This window comes from Fundulus heteroclitus, chromosome 10, assembly GCF_011125445.2.
Source record: "Fundulus heteroclitus isolate FHET01 chromosome 10, MU-UCD_Fhet_4.1, whole genome shotgun sequence".
In the NCBI taxonomy this organism is placed as follows: Eukaryota; Metazoa; Chordata; class Actinopteri; order Cyprinodontiformes; family Fundulidae; genus Fundulus; species Fundulus heteroclitus.
The window spans coordinates 18,168,977-18,191,021 of NC_046370.1; the positions used below are offsets into that span (position 1 = coordinate 18,168,977).

At 39.7% G+C, this 22,045-nt stretch overlaps 1 protein-coding gene across 1 annotated transcript in view; it reads right to left on the reverse strand.

Moving 5' to 3' along the window:
- Positions 1-22,045, reverse strand: part of myo1d (myosin 1D) — a 119,506-nt gene that overhangs the window by 24,280 nt on the left and 73,181 nt on the right. Inside the window, exons 17-21 of the mRNA XM_036142166.1 lie at positions 18,405-18,628; positions 14,329-14,467; positions 13,522-13,626; positions 13,229-13,342; positions 3,034-3,188 (exon numbers count right to left, since the gene is read on the reverse strand). Of these exons, the coding sequence (XP_035998059.1) occupies positions 3,034-3,188; positions 13,229-13,342; positions 13,522-13,626; positions 14,329-14,467; positions 18,405-18,628 (737 nt within the window). The remainder of the gene's footprint in view (positions 1-3,033; positions 3,189-13,228; positions 13,343-13,521; positions 13,627-14,328; positions 14,468-18,404; positions 18,629-22,045) is intronic.

The following is a 22,045-nucleotide window of genomic DNA, read 5'->3' on the forward strand; positions in this document are numbered from 1 at the left end:
ACATGTTTCTGGATATTAATCAGGCCAGTTTGTTTTATAAAATCAAGTGAGATTACATTTATTGGGAGTGGAAACTATAAATTAACTGAATTCAATTGGTCTTCATTAATTGAAGAGTAGAGTTCCTAAAAGTCATTTAATGTTTCTAAACAATGAACTTTGACTTTTTTTTTTTAATTTATACAGTTGATCTCTTGTTCCTCACCATGGGAGCAGATTTGCAGTTTTTGTTTATCTCTCTAAAATGGCAACAAATATCACCAAATTGTTTTAATAAACAGGATGATGCAGTCGGTGGAGCATCCAGGAGCGATCAGAGAGAGCTTTCACAATAAAACACTTCTGCACACGCTTGAGGATTTGGTTATTACGGTCTACTCTCCCACAATCAAAGCATTCTTCGTATTTATTAGTACTAAGCTCTAAATTAAATCATGTTAGGCCAAAAGGACAGTTCACAAAACAAAATAAGAGTAGAAATGCCAGATATGGGTACTTCAAATTGCTTTAAATCTGCTATTTGATCAAATTCAGTCTGATTAATCAAATAAAGCTCTGGGTTTAAATAGGGATAAAGGTCCAAATGGGTCAGAGAACTTCTCTAAGGAACCACTCACGGATGAACTAATCACTTTTCATAAAGTAAACCAGTGGGGACACAGCTCTTTTAACAAAAAAAGAAAACTATTTACTCTATTAAATATCTAGTAGTAGTATGAGCTTTAATCTGAAATTCATAATAATATATATATATATATATATATTTTTTTTTTTATTTTTATATATTTTTAAACGTGTACTTTTTGATGAAAAAATAGTGTGGTTGAATAGAGTGAAATAATTTAGAGTTCTTAATGTTACCCACCCATCTTATACTGGCTCAATCCAGCCTCTTGTGTCTAGGATCCCCTTCTTTTGGTTGGGATCCATATTTCACGAACGTGAGTGAAGGTTGGGATGTAGAAGGACCAAAAAATTCAAAGCTTCACATTTTAATCAAGCTCCTCCAGCCTCACAACAGATTGAAGCATCGCTATTCCATCTACTGACAAATCCTCTGCTCCACCAATACTGAGCAAAACACCAAGACACCTGAACTCCCCGGCCTTAGGCAGAGATTCAAATACAGGCCAGAGAGAGCAGTTTCCTTTTTGTCAAGCCTGAAATAGGCGAAGGAGTTAGAATCAAGAAAACAAATCGGGAACAGAGTGGGAATCAATAATATTTCCAAGAAATGCAATGCTTTATTAAAAATAATTTAAATGATATCTTCTAAAAGGAAACACAAAAAACAAAGTCTTCTGGTTGCAACAAAACTATGAGCAAGACACTGATAAAGATAGATATGGGTAAGGTTTAACATTATGCATTAGCATTATCACAATAATAATTGCACTCTGTGAGCATCTCATAATATTTTTAACAACACAAGGGATTCACATGTTGGTAAAGTGCCTAGTGACAGGCATTGGAAAAATGCTGTTTTTCCCCCACAAACACATCAAGGCTGAGCAGCTAATTTGCACTCAGTGGCACATCTTCAGGGTCTAAGTTTTTGCTATGTGAGCATGACTCGAAGGGAGTGAAGGTGCTGAAAAACAAAGGTGTCAGAAGGTTGCAAGTGTAGACTGCTGCTAATTTTAAATTATTATTTAAAATAAAGCGTAAACTGCAAAAGGGGCTTGGGAAAGACAGAACCTTTAGCAGAAACACATGGGAGTAGGGCTAAGCCGGATCAGCTTGAACCTTTGCTTTAACACAGAACAAAAATTTCAAAAATTTTATATTATTCTACCATTATAAGAAAATCAGCCAAGACCGTCTTACTTTGCTCTTCCACTCTTCAGGGGGTACGCAAGAAAAAAATAAATCTACCAAATCTACTGTGGTCTTATTTCTTTTTACTGAGGCCTTCCTCTTCTTCTCATAAACATGAACGTGGTTTACTTGTTGTGACTCTCAGTGATGTTCAAAGTCAATGGTGAGAGCAGTGAAGCTACAATGAACAGCAAACTGCTAAACCGGCTGCTAAGCTAACCGGATACATAAACACTAGAAGTGCACATAGGCAGCCAGCAAGCGGAAACTCAGAAGGAAAGAGCATACACACATTCGTTACGTGTGTATGCAAATTAATGATTGGCATGTGGGACAACCAATAGATATGACGGTAACCCAGGAACTTCATGGACAGAGGGAGGTGAGTATATAATGTCTAAGGGTAAGAGCAGGAACAAAACTCATGCCCTTCAGACCGAATGGCAAAGATTGGTTAGTTTTTACAGGCCTGCAGCTCCAGCAGAGAATGATTTTTTTTAAGCTCCTTTTTGTGAATACATAATGTATTGACTACTTTTAGGATGGAAGGACAATTGTACCCAGTATAACAAAACTTTTTTTTGAACAGGCTTATCAACTATAGCTTTATGGGTCACGGGGGGCTGGTGCCTATCTCCATGCAGAAAAACACCAGGACTGTCTTGCTGCAAGGCAACAGAGCTACTGTATCAATATGTAGCCCTAAACTCCTTTATTTAGTGAGAAAATAAACTGTTTAACAAATCGAATACACTTTGTTCTCCCTTTAGCAATAGGACAATAATAAAATCCATTTTGTTATACTGGTGTCCTGAAAATAGCGGTCAGAGTTCACATTGTGTGAACATTACAGTCTCCTCTTATTGCCCCATCATCCTGCCGCCTGAGGTCCCCTCAGTCAACATCACACATAAGCCACAATGCCGCTCACTTTCATTTAGGCAACAAACAGAGAATGCTTTCAGTTTGTATGCCAAGACTCCTGCTGCAGTGACGCCGTAAATCAAGTTAAATGAAGCGTGGCAGGTTTAAGTGGGGACAATGTGCTAAATGTTGTGCAGAGGGAGACAAGAATTTGGCTTAACCCAGTGTCACCTACAAGGTTCTTTTCAATGTTTAAGACACAAACACAAAATATATCCTGCTTCTTACAAGTAACTGTTACCTGCTACTTATTACCACTCACTCCCCCCTCCCCTCCCCCGATTTTCTAACCTTTTGAAATGACTGAGCAGGGTGCCAACCAGCTCCCCGATGCGGCTCTCAGTGGCAGGCACCATGCCCTGCAGGCACACCACAAGATCCCGACTGTCCTTGGTGTGAAACACGACCAGCTGATCCTTCCCAGGCGACACGCTCAGTCCCGTCACCTGCAACACACAAACACCCGATTAAACAGAGGAAAAATTAAGTATGGAGAAGCAACTCCTACAGAGGCACACAAAAAAAAGAACTAAAATGGGTTGATATGTATAAATCAACACAGGTTACAAGAGTTGAGCTAAAGATGGCACACATCTAAGCACACATAACTGGGTCCTGAAAAACAAAAACTAAAGTGAAAAACATTGTTTCCCCCATAACATAAAACAAAAAAAAAAAATTGATTCAGTGAGGATGGGACACACAAGAGGAACTCATGGTTAAGAAGTTGCTGCAACTGTTGCCTTGCAGGGAACTGATGTAAAGTTAAAATCCTGGCTGGATCTTTTCTCTGTGAAAATGAGTAACAGGATTTTCTGTGAACTTCAGTTTCCTTCCGCCGTCTAAAAAAAAAGGATCAATCTTAGTTTAACTGGTTGTTTTATATTGCATACATGGTTGTCTTTCTTGTGTGTCTCTGTGTTACTGTGGGGACTGGCGACCTGTCCAGGGTGTACCTTGACTCTCACTCATTGACATAATGTGACAAATGATTGTAGAGTGGAAGGAAAACTATCCTTTATGTTCTAAAGTATTGTACTAACACAAATCTGAATGGCCGGGTGTATATTTATAATCAACCTCTTTACTTTAACACTCCTAAATAACATGCAGTGCACCAAACTGACTTAAAAAAATTACTCTGTATAAATCCAGCTGTTCAATGAAGGCCTCAAAGGTTTGTTAGAGAACATTACAGCATAATGAAGACCAAGGCACACAACAGACAGTTCAGTTGCAAAGCTGAGGAGAAGTGCAAAGCAGGGTTAGGTTAAAAAATAGTATTCCATAATTTGAATACCTCCCAGAGCTCTGGTCAATGCATCATTTGAAAATAGAAAAGTGCTATAAGTCCCATGTAAGAACTGCAAATCCAAAGCTGACGGGCTGACAAGGACAGCATTAATCCGAAAAGCAGTCAAGGGATCAATGGTTGCTCTGGAGGAGCTGTAGAGATCTAAAGCTCATGAGGAAGAATCTGTCAGAGGCTGTAAACAGCTCTTAGTTATGCTCTATCAGCAAACAACACAATTCCTTACCCAAATAGGTTATTTTCAAATGCAATAGGTGTATAAATGATTGTGATTTCTAGATTGACCAAAATATGAAAAAATGCTGTCTAACCAAGAAGCTCCATGTTGTATTGAATATGTCCAAACCCTTTAAAGAGACACCAGAACAAGACAGTAGTAGGCAATCTTTGGCACATATAATACATAAAAAGATACTATTACAAAACATGTGTATAGAGCACATAAAGAGTAAGTGGTGATGGACTAATCAACCTGCTGTAATCAAAGTGGGCTAAATTTGTTTTGATCAGCTCTGAGCAGTGATCTGTAGGTTCGGATGATCAGAATTTAAAAATTAAATGTCTCGTTTTTGTTGGTCTATACATGTATCCAGAAGCTGCATGTTGTCTGATGCACTTTGTTTTCATGGAGTATGATGTTACAGTTAAATTGGTAACTTAATTTCTTAGCTTTCTGTTGGAGTCAAGCTGCTACTCACAGCACATGTTATTTACCGTCACTGTTTTCCCAGTTTTAATCATCATAGAACAACTATGTTATGTAGAGAACATAGAAATCTCTTTAAAATTAATGACTTTCATCCTCCTGTCAGATAGTACTCCCTACTCCCCAATATTTATTTTCCTTTTCTAGCAGTGCTACCAGACTACATTATCAATGCTTAATTCATAATGAACCCAATTCAATCACATTATATCCCGTTTCTAAACCACCGGGAGTGTGAAATAATGTCTGGAATGCAACAAATAAATACCACACACACTGAAGGATTAGTTCAGTTTGAACATCATCTTATGGGTGTATCATTATCACTTAAAAAAGAGGCACTCTGTGGCGTGTGGTAATGAATGTGAAGGCTTTTTCTCAAAAAACGTCAGCAAGTGCAGGCATAGATTTATTGATCAGAATCCCAAAGGACCCATCTTACTTCACTAATTAGAAACCCCAAAGCACATACCAGTGGAGATAAGCCAAGTTAAAGGAGGAACCCCTGCTTTGTTGTAGAAACTACAGGAAGAAGCCAATATCTTCACAGGAAAAGACTTCTCAGAGGGAAAAGGAGCTCAGCTTTACGTCTCATTAGCTCCCCTTCCTCTGCTCTGGGTGCTTTTATCTCTCCTCTACCTGCTTTGTCTTTTCCTCATGAATTTATTCCTCTCTTCATCCATCTATGTAAGATGATCTACAGGCGGTGAGTGTTAAGGAAATAGCCACAGGGCAGAAAGTCAGGTACATTACCATCCATCAACAGAATTCCTCGCTGCAGGACATGTTCTCCATCACATGAAGACAGGCAGAAACAGACGCATACCATCAGGACAACAAGAATCAAAAAGACACACATGATTTCAAACATAAAAATGTGAAATAATTATAAACTAAAGCCAAGAGCAAGGCTTTTCTGTTTAATAACAATAGGTCAATCACAAAAATGCGATCACATTCACTTTCAGACATTCTGCTCCCTGGTACACCACTGAACTCCACCAAATGAAATCCCGGAAGCGGCAGCTGGAAAGACTCTACAAGAAAAATGGATTGACTGTCCATCAACAAGCCTACACTAACTACCTTCTCCAATACAAAGATGCTCTTAACTCTGCTTGGTCCACCTATACTCTGGCTCGTCTAACCCCAAGGCTCTTTTCTCCACAGTAAACAAACTACTTAAACCCAGTGATACCATCTCCAACTCCTTCACAGTCAATAAGTGCAATAGACAGTATTTACAGTAATCTGACTATTGCCACCATTATGTCAAAACCCACCCCATGTGATTCTCCACTTTCCAGCATTCAGCCTCTATCTCAGTTCTCTCCTGTGACCCCAGTGGAGCCGCCGAAAATCTTTTCAGGCATGCAAAGCTCCACTTGTGCCCCAAACCCATCCAAGTTAGTAAAGGACTGTCTCCCTGTCATTTTTCCCTCATCACTGACATCATCAACTCCTCTCTTCACTCTGGTTCGGTCCCTCAAACTCTCAAACTGGCAGCTGTGACCCCCATCCTCAAACAGCCTGAATTAAACCCTGACAGTATGAGCAACTTTCAGACCATTTCCAACCTCCCCTTTCTGTTTTAAATATTAGAACGTGCTGTTGCCCTCCTCAAAGTCACCAATGACGTCCTCCTTTCCTCAGATTCTGGTCATCTCAGCATTCTTCTCCTCTTAGACCTCACTACAGCCTTCAACACCATCAACCATACCATCAGCATCAATAACTGCACCTCCTCCACTGCGCTTCTCTCAAAAGGCATCCCACAGGGTTCGGTGCTTGGCTCTCTGCTCTTCATCCTGTACTTGGTACCCCTTGGTTCCATCATCCATAGCCATGGTCTTCACTTTCACTGCTATGCCGATGATGTCCAACTCTACATCTCCACCAAATCCATTACAAGTGGATCTCACTCCACCCTGACCAGTTGCCTCACTGAGATAAAAATCACAGATGGACTCGCGGTTCCTTGAACGCAACTGCGACAAATCAGAAATCATCATCAGTCCCAAATCCCTTACCAAAACCACCAACAACTTCAGTCTCACCATTGACAATACCACTTTGTCCCCTTCCAATCACATCTGCAACCTTGTAGCCATCTTCAGCAGCAATCTCTCCTTTGAATGGCACATCAACCACATCACAAGAACTGCCTTTTTTCATCTAAAAAATATTGCTTGTCTCCGCCCATCACTTCCCTGCTCGCTTGCTGAAACTCTCATCCATGCATTTATTTCTTCCAGACTTGTAACAGTATTCTTTATGGTTCATCATCCAAAATCCTCAATAACCTCCAGCACATACAAAACTCCGCTGCTCGCCTGCTCACCCATACCCGCTCCTGTGATCACATCACCCCACTTCTCCAGAAACGCCTTTGGCTCCCTGTCCCTCAACGCATCCATTTCAAAATGCTTCTTCTTACACACAAAGCCCTCCATAACCAAGCACCATGCTAGCTCTCCAGCCTGCTCCACCATCCCACTCCTTCCCGTATCCTTCGCTCCTCCGATGCTAACCTCCTGTCTATACCACTCAGAACCAAGCAACCAAGCGCTCTACAACAACAACTATTTCGGATTCCCAGAGGACTTCACCATTGAAATTTGCGAGAGCTATTGTTGAAGCAACAATGCTCACGTGCATGGCAGTTGGATGTTCCAATACATCGGGTAAAAGTGGAAAAAAACAAACAGTTTTTTCACCTTTCCAATTCGTGATCCACCACGGGCTCTTTTGTTGGATTGCCAACTTGCCATCGAACTTCTGGCCAGAGAGAAAACACGTCGTCTGTAGCCAACATTTAGAAGAAGAATGTCTTCAAGATTACATAAGAGCGAGACTTTTCGGCACGTTTTTCTTTTTTATAATGTATAATTTGCTGTAACATTTGTTTACCGACCAGAGGGGCAAAGTGATACGACACACTTAGAAAGTATGTTCACTGTTGCGAAGCCCACTTATTTTATGCAACATATTATGTAGCGTGTATTCCCTCTCCCAACACAAAAACTAAATTACAAAGAACTACATTAAAATTAAAAGTTGGATTTTCTAAAATGTTCAGAGTGATATACACTACTGCAACAGCATCTGAATTTATTTAAACGCTTTTACAGAAATTATTTTGAGAGGTGCTTGCTTAAATCTTGGGGGGAAAAGCACAATTTTTGTTAGAGTATAAGTGAGAACACAGTGTTATTTTTTTCAGAAAAAAAGCAAGCACGCAGAACTCGACAGCTATTTTAAAAAGAGCTCTCTGGTCTAAAGTGCTCTGCTTCATGGATGCTACAAGGGCATAATTTGAATAGCGGGTTTTCCCTGATTAACCTTATTGGTTATGTAACCAACACAGAAGCCAGCAGTCCCAAACAGACCTAAAAGTCAGTGATTAAATTATTTCAATATAATGAGCAGGGTTTAGCAGCCATTCATGCTGATAAACTGACAGCAACAGAGAGACATGCATCTTTGTGGAGTAAATCAGGCTCTGCAAATGGCTTCTGCAGGGGATGGACCACAACGTAAGCTCTGCTGCATCCAGCTACATGTTGTAGTCATTTTAAAATAAATTTGATCTCTACATGATTACATGGCAGGTTTGGCATTTTTTTTCTTTTTTTTGGGGGGGGGGGGTGAATAATTTCATCAGAAGAAACAAACAAACAACAACAACAACAACAACAACAACAACAAAAACAAGGGAAAGAATGAGCATACAGGAGTCTGATTAGTACACATACATGAGCAACATCAGACATCAGCTGATCCTCTCTGTGCTTTGTAACCATGACAACGCTGTCTCCCGGGAAGTTGGCATGACAACAACAGGAAGACAGCAGGGAGATATAGGGGGGAAGTTGGAATTAGAAGGGGAGCTTAGAGAGGAGGGGGTGACAGGATAGAAAAAAAAAAGAGTTAAAAAAAAAGAGTTAAATAATGAGAAAATATGTCAAAAAGAGGCAACAAAAACTGCTGATTCAAAAGGGATATTTCTTCCAGACTATTACATTTACCCTCAACCAACAGGTATTAACTGGTATATAAATCATTAGGTAGACAGTTGTTGGATTACTCACAACCTTATTACTCGTCTATTAGCCCGGCCGTGTCTTTACTTTGCCCCTCAGGAGCTGCAGTAAATACTCGCTGTAGGGCAGCTGAGGGGATGCTGTGCTGTTGGCCTATCAGTGCTAATCAACAACCAGCTAACTGCTTTCCCCTTTCTTTGACCTTTTCTGATCGATAGCTCTATGTCACGCTGCGCCAGCTCCCAGCCTACATCTCTATCTATTCCTACTCTCAGTCCCCTTCCACTCCCTCCCACATCAGCACTTTTTCACCTTGAATGACTCCCTTACCCTTTCAGCTCGACTCTTACTGTGTGAAAAGGTTTGGCCGCTTTGTTTACACAAAGGCAGTGATGTAACAATTAAATGCAGCTCAGTTCAGGGGATTTAAATAGTGCCAATTCACAACAAGTGTCAGCTCGAGGCAATCCACGAGACAAACAGTTACATTGAATTATATATTTTATACAATCCAGTCAAACATTTTAACTCATTACAATTCAATCCTAGTCAAGCAGTTATAATAAAAATAGTTCTATAATGTCAGGTGGTAAAAAGTTATCTATGAAAACCCAACTGACAGCATAGAGTCGTTGGTGGATGGTTGGTTGTATCAAGGTCATAAACATGGAAGACACTTTACATTGTGGTTGATTATTCATGCTTGCAAGTTCTGAAACCAACTCAAAGAAATTTGAGTAACTTTTTAACAGAGTGCATGAAAAGAACAAAGCTAAAAGCACATTTGGGTAAAAATTTCAAAGTTGGGATCTGTATTTTGCGGGTTTAGTGTTAACGAAGGAGTTCAGAAATCGGATGTATATACTATGAGATGAACCCATTTCATCTTGTTTGTTGTTTTAAAGAGTCTTGATTACCATAATTGTTTATTTTGTACACAAAAGGTACGTTTGTTATAAAAAAAAAATTATGTTTCAAGTTTTTAAAAATTTAAGACATTGTTTTTTTTATTTTCCACCAATTTTTGATCTCCTAAGTATCTAGGTGAGTGGGAAGGATCTCGGAGGACCATTTATGAGTTCTTGTGAATAGTTGAAGACAGAAAGAACTTTGTTTTTGTTCTTGCCACCACGAGAACAAGAACACATTTCCCTTTCCTTGTGGAAACTGTACAGACCTTTAGGGAGTATGTGAATAAATGTCACCAAATTTCAACTACAAAGTCACTGAGCTCATGTTCTTCCTGCTGCTTCACCTTTAACCCAATGCTGAGGCTTAACGTTTCCATTTGCCTCATGTTAGGGAGGCTAACAGACTCATTTGTTCTGGTGGTGCAAGGAGTCGCTGCTACTGTAGTCCCAGTTTTCTGAAGCTAGAACTGATGTTGACAGGTTAAACAGAAAGACTGGAAGCAAACGCCGTTAAGGGATCTAAAATTACAACTAGAACCAGTACGTTTCTCCCACATCCCACCACCAGTGGCTTTAAAAAGGCTGGGGCAGAGGTTTGCGCTCACATTTGGATTTAATGGAACTCTCTTTCTGTTCAAAATTCATTTTAGTTTTGTTTGATGTTTGACCTTTCGGTCAGTAAAGCGTGGTGATGAAAATCTTTCATGCATGTCGCCAACTGGGTTTAAATTAATTTTGAATAAGAAAATAGAAAGCCAAGACGGAGCTGATTAATTAGGTTGCTGCATTTAGTTTCTTCTGAACAACTGCTATGGACTTTGTTTGATATCAGGGTCATTCTACAGATCTGTAAAGGGTAAAACATTCTTGTGGCAAAACTATTAAGAAATTAAGGGGAAAAATATTAACTATAGTGGCCAGGAACTTTTCATAGATAGCAACTTAAAAGAAGTTCAGAAAAAAAAGAAGAGAAAGGATTTTTAGTTAACTACATTAGTGGGGGAAAAAACATGGTTTTGCAATTTCTTTTAAAGATTGACCTAAATAAATAAATCACATTTTCCAATTTTGTCATTATTTCCTGTAGGTTAATGATGCACCAAGGACTCATGTGCTGACCAGAAATGACCAATTTCACACTCAGCACTGATTAGCTGGTTGGACACTAAATCCCCATATTTCTTGGCCAGTGAGCATGTCACTTATAGGCACAGCCAGGTCACACTAATAACAGCAACACCAGTCAGCGTAGAGGTCGATCCTGAGCTTTTTTCAGCGTCACTGAGGTGTTTCTAAATATGATCAGTTGAGTTTTATTTAGATACATCTCTGTCCCAAAAGCTGGAGAATTTCAGTGTATTTGTAGATTTTCAGTGATACAAAGTCAGACGGCTCTGAAATTTTGGGCAATTTTCTAAATAGTCACGGTTTAATTTTTATCTATAAATGCCTTATGCTTAAGATGGTTAACATTTTAATTAATCAAGAAAATGATTTTTTTTTGCTGTACTTCAACTTTATTAAAGAAATAAAGAAATCAGATAAAACTGTTATTGACGGGTCAGAGCCTTGGTGATAAAAAACACAACACAGAAACGGTTTCTGAATATTTTGAGCTTTGTGTATCTTGTCATGCTCTTGCTGTGTCACAGAGTTATGCTGATGGCTGCCTGTGTGCTTTCTGCATGTAGGCTGAGTTCAGAGCCAGGGTTTGGGACAGTTTGTCCCTGAATGAACAATAACTAAAAACCCCGTTAACTCCTGCTGCTCGTCTTTTCTGACACCATCTGTCTCAACTCCATCCCCATATCTCCCTTCCAGATGCTCGGATAAAGGATTCGGGTTTCCACTTTCCAGCTCTGTAATTCCTTCTTGTCATTTTGTCAGACTGAACACCGCGGTGTCTCGTCACAGCTGTCAGGGCACACCGGTCTCATATCTCACTTATTCCAGCAGACGGCAGAGGTCTGCCTCTGCCTCGGAGATTAATGTCTTGCACATTTCTCCTCAGTCGCATTTTTCTTGCTGACCTACAGGTCAGTGTTGCAGAAATAAATGTGCAAGGAGCATTTATGTCATTGTAGAGGATAATAAAATGTGGTTTCCTTTTTTCCTTTTCCACCAAATTAAAAATCAACTACAAAGCTAAGTTGGAGTTCGCTTTTCTTGATTGAATTTTTTAACCATCAGGCTAAGTACACATAGGTGGGTCTCTTTATTAAATGTGATATTTTGTGCAACAAAAAACTGTCACTGAAAATGTTCTTTCAAATTCAAAAAGGTCACAAAGTATGCTAATTATAGTAGGGTTGTGCAGTTAATCAAGGATAATTGGCTCCCAAGGACCAAAATACCAACTTTTTTTTTTTTTTGCTCTAATTTTGTAATGTCTTCTAACTTTAGTGCATTTCTGCCTCTTCTTTTGGGTGAAACAACTAATTCAGTTGTTTTGTTTTGAAAAGTCAGAGCAAATAAAGACAGTGGAAAAAGGAGATGATGTGCAATGAAACGTTCCCCTGGTAGGTATGAATTGACGAACGTGTAGTACTGTGTCCTGCAGTAGACAGTACCAGTTCATACCAGAAGAAAGTTGCAGATGAAATCGGCAAAATTGCAAAAGCAAGAAAGGCTAAGGGCCATAATGACCAGCATATGTATGTGTTAGAATGGTCTAGTCAAAGTTCACAGCTAAATCTATCTGAGTATCTGTGGCAAATTGATGTTGACAGAAACTCTCCATCCACGGTGACTGAACTTGGGCTTGCATCAACAAAGCAGGTTAGAGACACATTTAAAGACTTGCAAGTGTAAATGCAGCAAAAGCTTGTCCTACACAGGACTGACTCAGGGGGGCTAAATGTAAATGCATCCCACACTACAGTTTCACACATGAAGAAAATGTAAATAAACACGCATTATTTTCATTCCACCTGACAACGATATACTACAATACTATCCAATAAAATCATAATAAAAAACATGCTGGTACACTGTTAACTAGTTGTTCTGTTTTTTTTTTTTTTCTTTGCAGGTGTAGAAGCAGACTCCGAGGATCTGTTATGGTCACCTTTTCTCCGTTGTAATGTTTAGTCTCATCTTTTTCCTCTCTCTTTTCTTTGTCATTTACCTTTCCATTTCTGCGTCCACTGAACTTGAAATAATCCCGAAATAATATCTAATAAAGTTTTTTTGCACATATATCAAGCGGAGCGCTATGGCGAAATCAGTAATGCTCCACTTGTGAAAGTAAATCTGTTGGGCTCCCTTTGGCATTAAGGCAGCAATCATTAAATGCTACACTGCCAGACAGGACACATTTAAATTTTTTTTTTTTTTAAATAACTATAACTAGCTTGCTTTTATTATCCATATTTTATGAGGTTTCTATCCTCTGCATGTGTTAAACAAATGCACAGAAGATCATCTCTAACCCAGAACATTGCTGGGCCATTTCTTTGTTCACTACCCTCTGTGTGCTTTAAAAAGAGGCAGTAAAAAGGGGGGGGAGTCATACGTTGTAGAGGGGGATGTTCTTCATGGGTTTATACTGCCTCAGGGGGTCCATCTTATACAGGTGTCGGTCAGTGATGAGCAAAGCCCGGTCCTCCGCCTTGTGAAAACGGTTGATCTGGGAAACACAAAGCTCCTCGTTAGTCATCCCCCAGAGATAAGTCATGAGCTGGCAAACATGATAACCTCTACACCCTGGAGGGAGATGCTGCTCTCAACTAGAAGGTTTTATAGCTGTGCACACATGCTGTGGGTAAATGTGGGCAGCTGAGGGCCAATAATGTTACAGCCTTCTACCTTTCTCACGTTGCAGGAGAACAAAACTCTCATGAACTTGTCCTTCCGCTGCAGCTCGCTGGAAACAAGCGTGAAGGATGAAGCGGTGTCAGGGCTGTCACGCTTCTGTCAAACACAAAACAGAAAGAAGATTAAAAAAAAAACAGTTTGAAGCAAATCACAAAGCTCAGTAGGTGACAGAGTTTGGATGAGATCGGTGCCAAACAGCATGGCAGATAAAAAATAGACGGTAAAAAGACTGAATCTGTGTAGGTCTTTTATGTTATACTGACCACTTAAAGAGCCAACATACACCCAAATGCACTCACAATGAAGCACATATTCAACACCAACACAGTAGATACTACCCTGGTATTGAACCTACAACCTTTGCAATGCAGGATGACTACTCTTCCTATTGAGATTCGCATCAATTCCCAACTTTAACTTTTCAGACTCCTCCAGTCTCAAAATTCCAGATTTCTCAGGTAATTTAATTCATATCTATGGCTAAATTAATAAAAATCGCAAGAAATACTTAAGTGTATTAAAGAAAATAAATGTCATGTAAAGATTATGCACTCTGCTGTTGATTTTTTTTTTGTTAAGCTTCTGCTACTTTCCAGGTATATTTTGCTGCATATCCGCTGCCAACAACCATGTATTATCAAAATTATCTTGGTGACATGCAAAAACTTTAATTATCCTTCAATCAGTGCATTAAAAAAACAAAACAAATGTAATGTATTGTCTGAGTTAAATATTGTTTGTTTATGCTCTTTATCGCGCTGAACAATTTGTCCAGTCGGCTCTCCTTCACCTACTCACCACATAGCTTCCCTCCCAGGCTCTCTGTAAGCCCAAGTCGGCCCTCTGGCCCTTCAGGGCCTCCAGGCTGGCTACCTTGGCCTTGACCTGCAGCGTCTCCTCAGGAGAGAGGCCTTTGATCTTTGTCCAGGCCCACCATCTGAAGGAAACATCCAAAAGCATTCATAAAGAGGGGTTTCTCCACCAAGGACTCTGCTCAAAGCCTCCATGCTGTAGAAGGGTTAGTGGACACCAGTTGTACTACGCAATCTTTTGATGCCTTTTCACTCACAAATCCTGACAGCCAACATAACTCTGAAGGAGGGCTATCTTCGAACTTTGGCCACCTTCAGGGTGGAAAAAAAAACTGACAAAAGGATGAAAGGCAGAGATGAGTCTTTGATGGAGGAGAAATAAAATCAATACCCAGCTAGAGCCTGAAGCCAGAGGAAACATGTAAGCTTCTTGAAACGGGACACATCTGGTGGTTAGTAACACTCTGGGCTAAGTGTTGTTTACAGGGAGATTTTCTTTGTAAAGAAGCAAATTAAGCTTCAGGTTTCAAGTCTCCAAAAAAAAAAAAAAAGACCTCCCTTCATTCTATGAGAATTAAAGATTATTTTTTAGTTGAATTAATTTCAGTTGCTCCGGGTAGCTGTTAGCCACGGTACAATAAGGATCATAAAGATGCCTCAGACTGGAGTTTTATCATGCAATCTGCTGCAGAGACACGCTGATGACCTCCCGGCGGGACGTAGTGTCGTTGCTTTCAGCATGAATGATCTGGGGACAGAGATCGACACCCACTGCTCCATAACAAGTTCAGGATGTGACTAAAACAGGGAAATCAGACCAATACAGCAGTAATACTTTTTTTTTTTTTTAGAAACAGTGGTTATAAAAAGCCAACTATTGTTTTTCAAAATTTTTTTAGAAATATGCAACTAGGATACATTTTGAATGGATGAGAGAAAAAGAGTTCCAGTTGTCTAAATAAAAGGCTTTGATTTATAGGCTTTAAATCCGTATTACACTTTATTGCTAAGTATTTTTGCACACTTACTGTTTCTTTAAGTTAGGTTGTTTTGGGTTTATAATGGAAGAAATGTGTGGCTTCCTAAAATAAAGTGTTAGCAGCAAAACCTCGGTCTGGTGCTTGGATGCCATAACGGAACGTTACAGTATTCACACGAAAATGTATTTATTTAGAAGAAATCTTCTTCTATGCTTCATTTTAAGGTGAGATATACGCATTGTGCTGTATATGAGCACCTGGCTTGTGGCCTCTGCTTCAGTCATTTTCGCAAATATGCTCAATTGTCTGAAATCAGGGAAATTGTCATGCAGGTGAGACATCTAAGGTTAGTGATGAAGGAGGAGAGGTACCAAGAGAGAGAATTGCAACGGATGCGGGAGAAGAAAACGAGCGACAAACAGAAAATGTCTCTTTCTCTCTCCTGACTTTACGTCAGCAGAGGAAAAAAATTATTTGGGCCGAAAGTTTTATTTACAAGATTAAATTGAGTGACTTGGTCTCTCCATCAATCGCGCAGCGCCTGCAAACAGCGCTGCCATGGTGCCGTGACTCTGAAACGCTACAAACACAGATGCGTATGCCACGCCCACACCGCTGCTGCTGCTGGTAAAATTGGTGACAGACGCAGTTCCTTGACTATGCTCACACACAGAGCTGTAATAATTTCCATTGCGATTCAGACAGGCGCAGTTCATTTTAACGATGCAGTTTTAGCGCATATTCAGACAGAAACAGGGAAAATAGCATCCGGAGGTGGGGCTGCAGGGAGCTGAGGTGTGTTGTTATGACCATGTTTACCTGCTGGGTATAACCTTTTTGAAACAATCAGAAAATAACTTTTCATTTCTCTGATTAATGACATCTTTATGGAGCGCTTTGTTATTGTTACTCTGTGCCGCTCTACTCGTCATCGGACTCAAATCAAATCAAACTTGTTCGTGTTTGTATTTTGCGGCGTAAATTGTGAGTTAGACTCAGTTTTAGAAGCTGCTACATGAAATAAATAAACTGAGAGAAGAGAGAACACGCACAGGTAGGTTATCAGAGTTTAATCCGTGACTCCACCTGGATGGTCTCTGCTTCAGGTTGTGGAGGTATGACCGATCTTTCTCTGGCTCCAGGCTGAGCCACTGATGCACCTGAAAATCCTCAGGATTCTTTTGAGGATGTTGCTTGTAACTTTTAATTCAAATTGTGTTCTAATTTTATTTCCATAACTGTTATGATGGTTGAGTTTTAACTGCACCTACAATTTTTTATTTATTTTTTTGAAGATTGGGGGTGTGCCAACCCGGTTGGGACACGGAAGGGGGTGTGCGGCTGAAAAAGTTTGGGAACCGCTGCTTTATAGCTTAAGTAAAGTCTCTCCGAACCTCAGGGAAAGGTGCAACAAAGACACAGTAAATTAATTCAGTGTCCTGAAGTCTGTATCAGCTCCAGACGTATCAGTGTAACGTCTGAAGCAGAGAGGAAAAAAAGAGCTCACCTAGAGTCAGGATTACAACCATAACTCCTGATTATTTCACAGCAGTTATACTCTGAAGGAGGATTAAATTTACCTATAAGAAGTTTTTAGTAATCCACAGACTCAATATAAAGTCTGTGAGACGTGTCCCAAAGGAGCATCAGCAAAGCAGCAGCTACAGTGTGTTGGTTTCTAATGATGTACAATTTCTGCCAGTGGGTTAGGTTTAGAGTTGTAACAGTTTTTAATTTGAACTGAACATAATATCTGTAAAAATTTAAACTTTAAGCTTAATCATATAAAAGGCTTTGACAGGAAGGTTGCTCTCTCTGCATCGACAAACATTAAAATGACAGAGGGTGGGGTGGGGTGGGGGGGGCTGTGGTTTACGCAATAATATTTACACAAAGGTAAGCTTATTTTAATTATTATTATTTAAATGTAATCACTGTAAAAGACAGCGGAACTGTTTATGAGAGAACTTGTTTAGATGTTAAAATACTTTCTTAAACAATTTCTATCCCATGTTTTTTGGTAAGAAACGGTGCAGTTTGCCACATTACGTCAGTTCATACCCACTTGAAAATGTTTTGTCAAAATAATAATGAGGAAGTGAACTGACCCAGACCAGACTTCAGCACCTAAAAGAAACCTGTAAAAAATGTTGGATTTGTTGGCAGCCTCATAGAAGCATAAATTTTAAAGGGGAACATATCATGCTGTTCAGTTCTTCTTTTTCACACTGAAATCAGTCACTTGTGTTCTATATAAAGTGGAACTGCAATGGCTTTGGTCTGAATTCCTTGTTAATTTAACCACCTGTTCCCCAGAACAACTCGTTTAGGTGCTGTCTCTTTAAATCTAAAGGAGGCGCTTCACACTCCGTCCCCATTCCAGGTCGCAGAGCGTTACACTTCACTTCGATCAGCCATTTTTGGAGGATAGTGGGGGATAGTGTAATGAAAAACCGATCAGTTTTCTACTCGTAGCTTCGGCATCCTTCAGCTGGAATTACAAAAAAATAAAAATAAAAAATCGCTCCAAGAAATGAAAATGGTGGATCCACAAGACTGGTGAGTTGGAAGTCTATGACCTTGTTAATCAGCTCCCTAGCAAATATTGTTATGTAATTGTTAAAAAAAAAAAAAACAGAGAAAACTGAAAAGATTGAAAAATATAACCCAAAAAGAATATAAAGATATCTATGCAGCTCATTTAGAAATTTCTGCAATCCTACAGACTTCAAGTACACAACAAAATGTAGTTAAGGGCTAAAAAAGTGGATTTTGCATGATATGTCCCCTTTTAAGTCAATAGTTTACTTTTTTAGTGAATACACAAAGAACTGGTTGACATAAAAACATCTTAAATGATAATCATCTGTCTTTGTGTTAAAACAGTAAAACCCTGTTTTACACATACACATTGACGTAATTTCTGCTCCTATTATAAATAATAAAAATGTTCTGAACAGTGAAAATTATTGCTTTTAACGTGAAATCTTATTTGATTCAAACTAGCACTGGTACCGGAAATCTTTACCAAAACTAGAAATCAGCTCTGACTGGTGCATCTCTTGTTGTCCAGACCAAATACCTGTTGTAGATGCTCTTCAATGCCTCTTCAAACTTGCGCAGGACTTTGGGAGGTGTTGGCCACTTCACGTGTCTGCCATGGTCTTTCATGGAGCGCAGATTTTTGAAGCGGCGGTTGACCTCGCGGATGTAGGACTTGACCTTGTAGCGTCGGTAGGCTCGCAGGATGATGAGGGCAGCACGCATCCGCCGGTATCGCATCCTAGCGAGGGTGCCCCGCCAAACCTGGAACACATGTGAATGATAAGGAGTTTTTGTTTAAAGCAAAACATGAAGGTGCTTTATTTAAGCTTGACACCTTGTATCTGTGTTGAGACTTATTTCTTAGTAAGAAGTAAGACAGTATGTAGTTCTTCAGTTGAACTTTTTTCTCCTGGAGGAGACGACTAACCCAAGGCCCAGCACCAATACTCGCACTACACCCTACGTCCCTGTATGAAGTGTGTACTTGGTTGAAGTGCACATAAGGGTTCGAGTGTGCAGGTTACAAGCGTGCAAAAAGTGGAGGATTGAGACAGTATGGACCGTTATGTCTTAGTCTTGAACCTCTGTACCATGACTGCAACATCAAAAATGACTTGAGTCGTCAATATTTTTGCTATCTTTACTGCCAAAAATAATTAAAATCGCAACAAGTAATTGTTTTATGGCGAATAAAGCGCATTAACAGAAATTTAAGACCACGCATAGCTAAGCGGGTATTGCTTCAAATAAGAAAACTAATGGAAAATAATGTTAAAACATATACCAAAAACAGATCTAAAATGGCAAAAAAAAAATTATGTTGTGTGTCTATAATCAATTACAGCACCCTGTTGTGACATTATTTTATTGTTTACTTATTTTCTGTAACAAAAGAAAAGAAAGACATTTGATATTTTTTCATAAATATTTGTTTATTGTACTTTTTTCAGCTTCAACAGCTGCTGTGGGATAAAGAACATCACCACAGCAGACAGGAGAAATAACTGGTTGGTTACTTTTTTGGAAACAAATACACATGCAAAGCTTGCTGCTTTCATACATTTTAGCTTGTATATGTCAAACAAATTCAACAAAGCAGACAGAATAAAACTTGACCGACTGCTACTATTCAGGGAACACTTTTTACTTGTTAAAGAAAAAGAAAACAAGTGAAATTGTGATATATAAAATAACTACCATAGGGTTTTAACAAATGTAAATTGGTGATCATATATTTAAGGTGGCAGTGCAATTTTAAATGTAGAGTATATGTCTTTTTACATTGAAAACTAACTGCACAACATATTTGGTTATTAAAATATGTTGGCCATATGGCTAAACATCGCCATATTGGTAAAAACATTGCATGCAGCAATGGATTGTGGTTAATATACTTTGGCAAAAACTGTGTTGATGTGCACTTGGCCGAAGTGTGGAGCGAGGCGGTAAAGGGGATCAGAGCGAAAGACCAATCTGGAAAATTGGGACACACAACGCACTCGAACCCATCAACGGGAACGTGCTGTTGAAGGACACAAGGGCGGATGTGCAGGTGTTGGGATTGGGCCCAAGTCTGACTAAATTCACTTTACCTTGAAAAGAGCATTCAATAACACATCCCACATATTTTCTAAAACATGCTATAAGGATAATGTAATGCAGCAAAGATTGAAGGTTACCCATTTCTAATATGGATAGAGATTAACCTTGTCTGCAAACTGAATTCTCGTGGTATTTGGCGGTCGTAAGGACGCGCAGCATCACAGTCCCTCTCTGTTCTCACTAACAGGTGGGGAGCCTGCTGAAAAAAAAAACGGCTCTAGGTGCTCAGCTAGCTAATCACACATTTTACCATCCGTTCCGCCGCTTCGTCCCATTGGCAGAAAGTGTGGGAATTGTAGGAATTTGCCACAAAAAATGTAGGTAACAGTACGCTCGACTATGGAGGATAAATCGTCTGTGGAAAGTCAGCACGGAGTCTGCACAACTCACAGTATGCAGACAGTACGCCTGAGTATGTGGAAGCCTTTAAGCAGCCCACGCTCTGAGCACGCGCTAGCAACAATAAACCTAGTAAGTTAATTAAATATAAAAGTTCCAGTTTATTTTGGCCCAATGTTAGAAACAGGGCAGTGTAGTCCAACTACTCTGTCCTCCTGACAGAGACAGATAGAGAGCCGTGTACGTGAAGGGGCGGAGTGATATTACACACTTATGAAGAATATTTAGAGCGCCTTATAATCCGGTGCGCCCTGTATGGGGACAAAGACACACAGACATGTTAATTATGGCCGGAAAAATACGATAAATAGAAGCAAAATAAGAAACAAGCAAATGGAGAACATAAAAAAAAATTTAAAATAGAAGTGACACAGAATGTACAAGAAAATCGTGTAAAACCCTTAAAATACTAAAGATAAATAGAAAAACAAACCTGCACATAAACAAATATAGGCTGAGTGGCTATCAAACCCTCTATAACATTAATAATAGATGTTAGTGGGACCCAAGGGAGCCGTAACTCTAATCCAACCTCTCTAAAATCAGCACCATATGCTGTGCCTTTAACAGTATTCCCTCATTCTGACACAGCCACCAAATCTGGTGTTAATGTGTCCCCTAAATAATCACCAGCAGCCACTAATCCACTGACAGTGCCCTAAACCTGACCAGTTTAAGGCAATATGGCAGTGTGCACTGAAGGCTCGCTTCTGAATATCCTTCCAGTGTAATGCACTGTAATCATGGAGATCATGAATATTTAATCCTTCACACTGAGGGGGAGGCGGGTGGCAGAGAAAAGCGTTTCTTGTATTTGCATATTGAAACTGCGGAGGAGGCAGTTTTCACCTGATGAGACCAGCAGTGTAACAGCGTGCAGAGAACAAGCTGGATCACCGAGGACACGGATGAATTGATCAGAGCGGCTGCAAATAAAAGTGTTACATTTCTCTTTCTCTGTAGCAAACGTCATGTTGGAACAACAAGCATATATAGAAAACAGCCACAAACACCATGTAGCCACTAAAATACCCCTGATCTAAGCCACATAAATAAAAATAGAAGCCAGATACTCATCTAATCACAGATTTCTGAGAATTGGGATTTTAAGGCCGTTCAGTTTGTTCAGTCAATGTTAAGTAAGCTACCATCAGCCTCATCTGAGGGGAGAAAATCCACAAAGATCTGGCCAGTGGGCTGCCAGGAAAATTATTTCAACTGCTCCTCAAATATTGTGTTGCTCTGATGGAGACAGATGGAAATTATGTGTCATCTTCCCAGATCAAATAATTTTTTTTTTTTTGTTGCTCACATTTGTGTATTAAAGTCCTCCATTTTGGCCACGCTTCACGGTCTCTAAAGCGTCATGAATAAAAGAGAGAAGACGAGCAACTCTATTGTGATCGCTGAGATGACTCCCCCATGTGCACAGGGTGACAGCAGTGGGAGGAACAAGGTGAACTCGCTTGATTTTCTCGTGGAACAAGGTTAACAGCTGCTTCCACTTCAATTCTGACTGTAATCACAGCGCTGCTGTAAATCGGGCTGTAGGAGTTTTAGACGAAGGTGCTGGGTCAAACCTTACATTGAAAATATTGCAACACGGAATACAAAACTCTGAACGTCAGGAGGTCAAACGTCCAAAACAGGAGGGATTTTTAAATCATGGTCAGGGTC